At 37.7% G+C, this 11633-nt stretch overlaps 1 protein-coding gene across 1 annotated transcript; it reads right to left on the bottom strand.

The window, feature by feature from the left end:
• Window positions 1-1203: 1203 nt before the first annotated feature.
• Window positions 1204-11400, bottom strand: LOC107090609 (tetraspanin-8-like). The gene is made up of 7 exons (XM_015384102.1): window positions 11245-11400; window positions 3282-3344; window positions 2979-3098; window positions 2191-2265; window positions 2018-2113; window positions 1287-1324; window positions 1204-1210 (listed from the first exon to the last, which is right to left on the bottom strand). Exons 1-7 carry the CDS (start codon window positions 11299-11301, stop codon window positions 1204-1206), a joined length of 456 nt encoding a protein of 151 aa, XP_015239588.1. The 5' UTR covers window positions 11302-11400.
• Between the last annotated feature and the right edge of the window lie 233 nt (window positions 11401-11633).

Genomic DNA, 11633 nt, shown 5'->3' on the forward strand with positions numbered 1-11633 from the left:
GTGTGCGCCTTCACAATAAAAGCTTACAACTGGCTCTGATGTGTGGTAGAAGTTATGTGAGGTCTTTAGAAGGAACAGGCTGATCAGCAGCGATTTAAACAGTGTTGCCGGCTTTCTTCCCAATTTGACAGAAGAGAAGCATGGAGAAGACCATGCCGAAGATCTGGGGAAGGAAAAAAGATATTAAAAAAAAAAAAAATAGTTTGACAAGCAGTGTCTATAGCAACAAACTAATGCAAATCTGTGTCCAAGCATTTTAACTACAGCATTGACAGGAATCCATTTCTTCCACCAATATGCGATATGCTCTCTTAAAGCTTTTTGCAACCCTTCCACTGTAAAATGTGCCTTACAAACATCCCCTTTAAAATTTCCTGTTAAAATTTGAGTTTTTTTCCTCTCCACTGTCTCTACAAGCATGCTTGGTGTGAAGGATTGCATTCAAGTCAATCCATCAACTGGTTTCCTTATATACAACATTTTCAATCGATTTAACTATATGATGTGGTGAACTGTAAAGTTTTGAGATGAAATGTGTTGTGAATTGGTGCAATACAAATATGGGCCCCTTTCAAATTTCACAAGAAACCCCTAGTAAGAAAATGTCAGGGTTTCTAAACTGCTAAGGTTTCCCATCATACAGTTCGTGTGGAATAGATCCACTGCTTTGATCATAACTACTATGTATAGATGCATTCAATAAAAAAATTTGAGTTCAAAATGTGTGAGCACATTTAAGCAGCAACTATGAGACTAGATAAGGACCCTCTTTCTTAGTCTCCATGCTCAGCAGAGAACGTAACTTTGGAAACGTTTCCTTTAAAGAAGCAGCTTAGTCTCCAATCAGACCAACAAACCTAAATCTACAGAACCCTGAGAACTGAGCTTAAGGCAAGATATCCCCCCCCGCCCCCCCCGGTTGACTGTGTTTGTTTTTTCAAAGGGTGGGGGGCATAACAAGACCATCAGTAATTAGTTTCACATTTAACATCTTTAGGGTAGCCATTAACTCTGGATATGCATGTTTGCTGACCAGAATAATGGCGATGGCAAAGGCTATTCCCAACGACACCTCCATGTGATTCTTCATGTAGCCGGTGATCTTGCCGATGCAGGGCTATGAGATAACACGACAGTTACTGACAATGTTTGGCCAAAATATTAATTTAGCAGATTGGGGCATAATTCCTCCAGGTCTCCATCTTACTTCCTGATAGATGCCAGCGACACACTTGTCAGCTGCAGGCGCAGTGGCGTTGCAGCGGCAGGATGGTGGGATTGGTTGCCATTCAATTGGTCCCTCTGTGAGTCCACAGCATTTCAACTGGAAACACAAGCAAACTTGTTTAAATGAGGGAGCTCCCAGCAGCACACTGAAAACAACGTAACCTGGTTCTGGTCATTCCGATTCACCCATTTATTTCCAGTTTTGAATTGAAAAAGCTTCCTGGATGGGAAGCGAAACATCTTCAAACTTGGAAACAAAGTCCAGTGGATTTTATTTTTTATTTTTTTACTTTACTGGTTATGACCTGGATGACTGAGAATCTTCGCCAGCACACCCATTTAAGTGAGCAAGTGAAAATATCAGAACATTCTCTTTCCCACCCAAAAATGACTGACTGGAGTATAGGTAGTGGTTCCAAACTGATCCATTTAAACATTCATGTTCTTCCTTCTCTCTCCACTAGAGGTCAGCACAGTGCTGGCAATAATGAGGATGCTACAGAAGAGAAGGTCTGCATTACATCACTATGAGAGCAGATTTGTTGGAAAAGTGTAAATTTTATCCTTTAGGAGTGATTCTAAATATTTTCCATGATCATGTGAAGGTGAAGAGATGAGCAGCCAAATGGAATCATACACAAACATAAGTAGAGGGGCACAAATTGTGCCTCAACAGCTAATTTTACATTAAAAAAGGCTAAATGTAAAGTGCAACATTAAATGACTGTAGTTTAAAGTCAAAGAAAAAAAAGTGGTCAATGTGCTCAGTGTGGTAGAGCTGGGTAGTTACCTCCCTCTGCAGTTTCTCAAGGTCATCTTTAACATTTTGTGGCTGACTTGCAAGTGGCTTAAGCTCCTTCAGCTTTTCCTCCACCCATTCTCTCACCTACAAAATAAAAGCATATAGATTAATTCTACAAATGGATTCTGAACCAAAAAAAAAAGCAGCCTGGTCCACCTTACCCTGCCCTCCTCGACAGCTGCCAGGATGCCCGCAGCCAACAGCAGGGCGAAGATGATCAACAGAAGGACGAAGAACTACAGAGAGCAAACAAATGCTTAATTTTCATTTCTACAGCAGTTTGAGTACTACAAGCTTGCACTGTAATACTTTGTGCTAGTTGAACACTTGCAGCACTTCATTTCTACACCCATTTATATAGGCATAGAAATCATAACATAGCAATCTTTTATAGAATTCTAGGTTTAGTAGCCTTCAAAGCTGCAGTGAAGGCTGGCTTTGTCACAGTCAACTATAGGTGGTACTACACTTTGCATGGCACTGCTACATCTGCATTGTCAAGGTTTTTGACACACAGCCGGCAATGTTGCTTTCAAATCAGCATAACCCATCAGATTAGCATACTCATAGTCAACACGCATGTGCAAGGCATTGGATAGGAGTTTATCCCTTTAAACAGTATTTTCCTACAAAACTAAACTACCTTGTTGGGCCTGTATTACTTGTCATGCACAAAAAAAAAATAATAAATGGGTATTGACTATGGTTATAATGGTCTGACGGGGTATGCTGATCTGACAGACCACCACACGTCAGGCAGTGACCCGCTAGGATACAGCATTAGTTTGCATGAAATACCCCTATTTCACTGCAAGATGAGCAATTTTTCTTACACACGATCCCTTACAGCTTTGACATAGTCGCCATTTTAATTAGTCAACTGTAATTTCCCCCCCCTTTTCCTCAGGATAAAAACCTAGATCAAGTGTTTTTGTGACAGGATCCTCACCACTAGCAGCATGCAGCGGTTCTCTCTGTAAGCTCCACAGCAGCCCAGGAAGCCAAGCACCATGATGATCACCCCGATGGCGATCATTAGCTCAAAGCTAGGAAGATATTGTTCTGTAATCTGTAAGGAAAAGGAGATGGGAAGGGATTGAAACATCACAAAACACTCAAGTATTCTAGTAGCAGGTTCTGAGATGGCATCTACAAGTTTTACAAAGTATATTATCTGTTGCATAAAACTAGTCAACCACACATCAGCTTTGGTAATCATGCAGAAAAAAAAAATAAAATAAAGGAGCCTCACAGAGTTTCCATCTTTGCTGACTTTCAGGTAGATCCCAACTCCCAGGATGATGCAGCCGCAGATCTAGAGAGGAACAAACAATGAGACCAATTTAAGTTCCCATTTTTAAAACAAGTTTCACCTGTACTAAACAGGAGTTATTTTATCAAACAGGGATGGTTTAAGTCAAACACTACTTTCATTTTTCATCACTTGTGGCTTATTGTACCATTTTCCAATTCTATTAACACCATCCTTTGCAGACATTCTCTAAGGCTCAATAGGTGCACCAATGTTTCCAATTTTGCTTTTTTGTGAAAATCTGAAAAATGTATGCAAAGAAACCATTCCTATGCTCCATCATGGAGATACTGGGATCTGTCAAAACCTGAGCTCGACATTGGCATTACAAGCAGAAGTAAACGTACATTTTGGACCATTTAAAAACTGTTTATATACAAAATTACCTGGTTTTGGGCAGAAGAGGGAGCAAATGCTCAGCCAGAATGGATCATTATACTCTGGCTTTTAACTAGATTGGAAAATTTGATTTCAACCAAACTTGGCTTCTGATGTTATCATTGAATGGATTTCTGTGTTTGGGGATTGTGACTAATGTTAAAAAAAAAAAAAAACCCAGATGCCACTATACGAATTGAAAGCTCAAATTTCGACCATTTCAAAAAATTCTTTGAGATAGAGCCAAGGATCATGGAGGTCTTGTTGGTCTCCATCTCCCGATACACTCTTGCCTGTGTCTGACCATTCAGACATTTCTACATCTTTTTCTGAATCCAGCATTGCAGCATGGCATAGACAATTCAGGGTTGCAGTTTGAAGAACACCCGTTTGCTTCTGATGATTTCCTTTAGCTAACCAATGAGTGTTTGCGTTCTATGGCTCCATCCACATCTAGTGAAAACTAGTGTAATTGGATGAGTCAATGATCTGAATTGGATGGAGCACATGACGTGAAATAAAAATTTATAAACATTAAATCAAAGCCAAGAGTAACATTTGTTTTAAAAATGTAAGGAATAGATACTTGTGTGAAAATGTAAAGAGTAGAAGTCAGAAGCAGGAAGAAAAAGTATAGATACTTTGTTACTGTACTCAAGTACACTTTAGGTATTGTGCTTTGTTACTTGACACCTCTGATAAATGTTGCACAACTTGTTGGAAGCTGACTTTTTGTTGGTGGCACAAGTATAAGCCCATGAATGAAACTTGATAGGCCTGAAATTCAAACCCTTAGATCACTGACCTGTTGTCCACCTGCTCTGTAGGCACGTAATCGTTCAGACATTCATTATTCAAACCTCTCAGGCACACTAAATATGTTGCAGTGAGTGATTATCACCCTCCCAAATAAGTCATCTCAAGAGTAGGGTAGTGATTAATGCAGGTACACAAACAGCATCCTATAGGACGTTTTATATTTTACCATAAAATGAAGCCTTAGACGGTTGGACAGATCAATTTAATATTTTAAAAATTAAGGGTAAGAAAAAAAAAGCTTGTTAAACCTTAACAGTTGTGCTGCCACCCTTCAATACAATCAGTTTATCATCAACACTAGATTAACTAGTTAAACTACAGTTTTTGTTTGAAAAGACAAAGGAAAGACCTCACCCGTTTTTAGAGGTTAAAGAGATTTAACAAAAGGACGTGACTTATTGGCATTCTGAAGCAGCCATACCCAATTCTTTTCATTCTGTCTGAATGTCAAGGAATCTCAGGCCCGCATCCAACTATATGTCAGACTCTAAAACCTCCCCATGCCATTTACACTGCTCTATTTGCACTCCTTATAAGATGCTATTTTACTTTTTATATCCATATCTTTATCCTAAATGTATATATTAGTCTATTTTATTGCATGCCTTATACCCAGTGTTTTAGATATTTTTATAATTTTATTTACCTATTCCATATTATGTTTCATGTTGCACGATTGTACCATAAAAAACTCATAGTTCGTGAACTCCTTCACTAACAATGGCAATAAACCTGATTCTGATCAGACCTCACTAGTACATCTAGCACTACAATTCAGCACTCGTCAAATCATTTGAGTAAATTAGAAAAAAAAAATATGTTTGAAATCACTACCTAAAGCAGACAAGGTTTTCTAGGAATATAAACTTTAAATTCATCTATAACAACCTTTATGCAGATTATGAATTATTCCATCTCAGAATGCAAAAATGTTTTTGTGGGAGTAAATCACTGGATTAGATGCTGTCTAAGAACTAAACACTGGCAGGTCTTAGAAGTACAGTTTGCTTTTAAAGGGGGAGGGAAAAAATAGTTAACAGCACAGATAAAGCTTTTTGACAAAAATGGATTTGTTCAATTTGCATGAAAACTGAATGAGGTCATTTTTAGTAATGGGTGGGGAGAAGAGAAAAAACAAAAAAATCTCTCCATGATGATGTCTTTACTAAAAATACCAAATCAAATGTTTACCCTATGACTTACTTCCAGAGAACATGAACTTCTTGATTTGAGCTGCTGTTAATCACCTTGACTCTGTGTCATACAAAGCAGATAAACCTGAAACCTCAATGCAAAACGTTCTATAGTCAGACATTCCCAGCATTGCTGTTTTGCAGCAGAAGATGCTTTAAGTGTTAAACTGATGGAAAAATGGGTGGATATCACTTCTATAACCAAAAAAAAAAAAAAATAAAATAAAAAAAAAAACCACAACACAACCCCCACACACACTCCTGCATTTATCCTACACAGTTAATTGATAAAAGATCTAGAGCACAATGACAAAAAGAAAAAAAATGAAAAGCCAACACAAAAGAAGTGACAGTTTCAAGCCACTGGAACTAGAGTTTAGTGCAGAATGTACAAATGTTGGAGAAAGTGCACTACAGCTGCAAAGAAGGGGGAGATTATGTAGGAGAAGATTGCTGCTTCAGTTAGCGTTTATATGAAGTCTGCTATGGCAGGCTGTTTTAACACTAAAAGCATTCCATTAGTAGATCACTAAAATAGGATTCTTCCTGTTCAAAAATCCACATTCCTAGTTGAAAATATAGATTTTCTAAATTATATTTGTGGCTGCAGAAACAGATTATCAGAAAGTAAACAAAATTGTACTACTAAGAAGTTTTATATACCTAGAAATCTTTACACATTTCAAGTGGCCATTTTGACATTTATCAGCTTAACTGAATAAGTATTTGTGATATCTGAAATATATTTCTTCATAGTCAAAATATTAATTGTGACCAGTACGAGTAGGAATATAAAGAAAAACAAATATCTTAATTGTAATGGGCTATGGCAGGCTATTTTGATAACATTAAATGAATACATCGAGGGCTTTCTGCCACTAAACTAGTTTAGATTAAATCTCACAGGAAAGAAGCATACCCATAAGCAAGTGAAGAGGAAGTATAAAAATCTTTAAACAGGTAGGACCTGTGCCTCATCTCATGGGGCTCCTTATTTTGCTCCCATGTCACAGTAAATACCAGGTGGCAGTCTGACTGTACAGTTTCTATAATGCTGTTATCACAACGTTCCCTCAGAGATATGAAGTTTTGTTAAATATCTAATGCTGCAAATGTGAGGACAGATAAGGTCTGGATGCGAGGTGAAACAGTAAAACTCAAAGATAACCGCTCCCCATTTGATTCTTTGAATTAATGCTGCTTATCCTTTAATTTGATCCTCATATAAAGGACATGTCAGGTTAAGTTTTTAACACCCATCCAACAAAAGATTTTCTTATTGTTTGCACAAAGCTTCGACAGAACTCCGACTAAATTAGGAAATTAAACATGAATGGCTTTACAGAGCACAGGGACAGAAAATCCTGCTGCTGACCAGGTTAGCTCAGAGGAAAAAATGTTAGAGGCTCAGTAAACCTGATTTTTAAACGGGCCTCTGCCTTTAGTTTACATAACATCAAAGTTTTACTCGGCAGAAAACAAACTAATTTGAATTTTTCTCTGCTGCAGGTTATCTACAAACAAAATAAGCTGCTTTCGGCGACGCTGGAGGGAAAATCCTCCATCAACGAATTTGTGTGGAAACATCTAAACCTCTGTTTGTAGGCAAACACTTAGAAACTTAACCATATTCCCGTCTTTGAGAGCTTCAGCTCAGCAAGGCTGAGAGTGGAAAATTTTACTGAAAAGGTGGTGAGGTGATTATATCCAACCTAAACAAAACTGCATTTAAATGAAGGTGGTTACAGAACAGTGCAAAAGAACACCCAGTCATTCCGGATCTAGATAAATCTAGGAGATTCTACCAGAGATTGTGACGCAAATGCACAAAGAAACTGGAAGAGCAACAGAATGATCTTTTGTTTGCATTGGATTCACTGTAAAGTTACAATTTTAAATTCAGTTTTAACCTGCTTAACTTGGTTTTAAAAAACACACCCCACTACAAAAGGTGCCTTTAAAAGCAAGTGAAATGGACGTAATCCAGATCAGGGATCAAGAATTTTAACCAAGTTATAATGTTAAGTATGAGGCTCTGGAAAAATAAAATGCTTTTAATTTATCAGGGATGTTTAGAGAAATGGGATAATTAACACATTTTCTGAGGATTTTATTTTTAATGATACTATTCAGTCCACAGTAAACCAGGATAATCTCTGGTTTATTAGTTTGCCATCAATAATATAAACCCACATCACATGAAATTTGTTTTTTTTATTCATTATCAAATTTAAAAACACTGTTCAGGTGATTTTATAATTTTGGTTGTAATCACCAGGATCAGGATTATAGTTAAAGTTTATTACCGATTAGTCATCTGTTAAGCACACAAAGTTTAAACTTTGAGATATTAGTTGACTGCTGACTGTGGCTTAAGTAGAATATTGGGTTTTAGTCAAGTAATCCAATTTAGCTGCATAGAAAAATACAGAGCTCTTAAAGTTCAAAACATATAAGCTGAAAATGCAATAATAATAATTTACCTTTTCATTTAATCTCATCCCTGATTGAGATTTTTTATTGTTCTCAGAACTGTTAGATTTTGCATATAGTTTAAACAACGGAATTGTTAAATTTAAAGTTAAGGCTTCAGTTAAAATAAATCCAGACCAAAGCGTGGAATTTTCACAAATGCTTCAAGTATGAAACAAACTCAGATTGGAATTATACTACAAAGATAAAACATCAGATTAAGATTACGTTTTCGTTTCACTTTCAGCATTTTGTCACTGAAACCATCTGAACAGATCAGCTGTTGATTAAACCACAAAGATGATGTAGTTCATCATTTAGAGCGCATCATTTCATGGCGTTCCCGTGCCTCTGCAGTGACTCATGTCGTAATGAGTCACCAACTGACACCCAGTCGCCTTCATACCAACCCTGATCACTGAACCATTGTCACTAGACCAGACCTGTTCTACTCTGAAAGACGCTCAGACGTGTTCAGTCACGCCCTCATCCTGCCCATCTTTTCAGCTCTTCCTCCACTCAGCAGCCAGCTTTAGCTTTCTGAAAACAATGACTCAGAGATTAATATTTCAAAAGGATGAAGAGTTATGGTGTCAATTACACAAGAGCAAAAAAGCCTAGCAGACAAAAAGCAAACAAGTCTAGTTTAATCTCCAGCTTATCAGATACCCTCATTATGCCTCTTCTTACCTGTCAGCAACCCATTTTCTTAGTGTTTAAATAGTTTTACATTTTGCTAAATCTAATTAAGAGTTGAATTACTAACAAACTTGAAATGGTTTTAACATGAAGTATAATCCAACAAGTTTATACCGACTGTTCTAGTGCCAGTGTAGGCCTGATGACTTACAAAATGACTAGAGCTTTATAACTAAATCATCCTGAGACGGACCTCCTCCTGAAAACCAATCAGTTCAGGGATGGTCTATTCTGCCATCCGCTGATGAGATCAGAAATTAGATTTCCAAGGTGATTGATGGTCCAAACAAAGCAATTACTGGAGCATCAGTCCAAACATCACTTTTCCACTCATTTGCAGCATTTCTATTGGGTTACATCCAGACAAACTCCCCCTGTTGGCTGATTAGATTTATTTTACAAGTATTAAATAAGACCTTAATCAACAAGCCTCACTGGTTTTTCCAACCAATATGCAGCTAATGTATTATTCATCTCATTTCTTTTAATCTTCGAATTCTAATATCTAATATATAGAAATTACATTAAAAAGTTGCAGAAGGATTCAGAGGCAGGATTTAAATCCATGCCATAAAGCTTTTAGTTAATATCAGGAACAATTAAACAAGAACCCACTGAGGTCCATTAACGCCAGTTCTACCATTTGCGTCCTTTTTAACCCATCATCATTAGGACAGCAGAAGAGGAAAGAGATTAATTTGAAGGTGATAACATGCGTTTAGATTGTGATGTAAATAATCAACAAGGTTTGAAATAATTTCCCCAACTTCTAAACTGGATGAAAAAGCTGCTAACTTCCATTTCTACACATCAGAACCTCCTGATCTACTGGAGCCTGAGAAACACAAGATCCTTTCAGCACAGGCTTGTTGACATCAGATGATGGGTCAGGATGAGAGAATGGTTAATAAAAAGCTAAATATCCAATACGGTCTAAACTAACAGGGTCAGAATCAGGCCCAGTGATGGAGCTCAGTGCTCAATGACCTCCAGGGTCACCAGGTCCCAGTTCAGAGAAATACCTTTGGATGTAGAGAAACAGGAAGTCTCATCACAGATGAGACTTATGGACCAGAATCTGAGGAGTGAATCAGAATCTTTGTCACCAAACATAAAGGCAGTTCTAAGGGTACATCATGGAAGTTGTTCTTTGTTCACAGGAAGTCAAATCTGTTCAGGGTGTGTCGTTCAGGGGAAAAGCTTGAAAAGGAAGGAAGAGAACAGACTGCTGATTGGTTAAGATGATAAACTATTTCTATAGAGAACCTTCAGTTTTCTACCACTTAAAAAAAAGCAGTTGGAAGAATAAAGGACCAGTGGTCAGGGAGTATATATATATATATACACACATACACACACACACACACAAACACACACCTCTCTTCTTTCTGGGGAAGCAGTGCAGCTGTTGGACCAGTTTTTCCAGTTTACTGGATGATTTCCTAATGCATGGAGATCAGAGACTGGTTTTATTTTTGCTTTTTTCTTTCCTCTCCAACGCCCATTTCATTCAAACGTTCTGAAGCAGAAAGATTTAAAGTCCTCGAATATTTGAGTTCTGACACCTGCATTTCAAAAGTCCCTTTTCTGATCAAGTGGGATCTCTTGTCCGATTCTGACATCTGCAGCTTTCCAAGCAAAATACACAGTTTAACCATAAGAACAGCAATCACCTTAAAGATGCAACAGAAAGTTGAGAGCAAGAAATCACCTTTTATTTGGTTTCAACCTTCTATAACGATTTTATTCAAGCCAGAAATGTTTATTAGGTCTGTTCACTGCTTTACTCATTCAGTGACCTGAAAGCATCAAACTATACTTTAAGCTGCATTAGAGGAATCCTTTGACTTTATTAGTAGAAGGTGGTTAAAAGACAAAAAGGTGATGGAAAAATGGCAGCAATATCTGCTTTTAAAATAAGGTTAAAAGTGCTTAAATCCCACTTTAAGTCTTATACTTTATTCATATTTCACTACATTAGCAGTTTATAAATGAACACAAAAAGAAAAAAAATTTAAATAAACCATGACACCCTGCTGGGCCCATTAACTTCTACTGGGAAGCTTTTTGGAGGGAGCATAGAGGAAGAAGCTGAATTATTGATGAAATTGGTCTAAATAAACACGGTAACCAGTAAACAAACACTTAGGGACTCAGAGAAGTCCAGGATGATCAGGCCAGGATGTGACCACACCCCGAAACTCCACTCCTGTGTGGTTTGAGGGAGAGGCCAGAAAATAAGAGACTAAACCTTTTCCATGAAAACTACATGAAACTTGAGTCAACAGAGAACCAGACATCAACATGGATCAAAAAGATTGCTTTAAATCAGCCAAACTCACCCAGAACAGCAGGTTGAAGAGGAACAGCAGATATTTGACACACTGGTTGACAGCCATGGCTCCTTTCTCAGACTGGATCCTCACAGGCAGAAAGCAGCAGGCAAACAATCAAAGCAAACCAGCTTCACCTGTTTGTTCCTCTCAGTCTGCTCCTTTTCTACCTCTGTCAGCCGGAGCCTCCTCCCTCACACCCCTCCCCCATCAGACCCCTCCCACATGCAAATCAAGCAAAGCAGCTCCAGCTTAATTATATGGGATATGTAGCACCTGAGAACTTTAGTTTGCAAGTTTTGTTATCAAAATATTGGTTAGATAAGTCTGGGCTTTGACTAGGCCATTTTAAAACAGACATATGTTTCATACTTAACCATGCAGATGTATCTCTGTAT

Source organism: Cyprinodon variegatus, unplaced genomic scaffold (assembly GCF_000732505.1).
Source record: "Cyprinodon variegatus isolate N-32 unplaced genomic scaffold, C_variegatus-1.0 Scaffold303, whole genome shotgun sequence".
Taxonomy (NCBI): domain Eukaryota; kingdom Metazoa; phylum Chordata; class Actinopteri; order Cyprinodontiformes; family Cyprinodontidae; genus Cyprinodon; species Cyprinodon variegatus.

Excerpts from the sequence above, each read along its gene's own strand:
- LOC107090609 (XM_015384102.1), bottom strand. The coding sequence starts at position 11,301 with ATGGCTGTCAACCAGTGTGTCAAATATCTGCTGTTCCTCTTCAACCTG. Across the intron at positions 2,114-2,190 it reads CAGCTGTCGAGGAGGGCAGG|GTGAGAGAATGGGTGGAGGA; the intron begins GTAAGGTGGACC and ends TTTATTTTGTAG. Across the intron at positions 1,325-2,017 it reads TTGAGAAACTGCAGAGGGAG|TTGAAATGCTGTGGACTCAC; the intron begins GTAACTACCCAG and ends TTGTGTTTCCAG.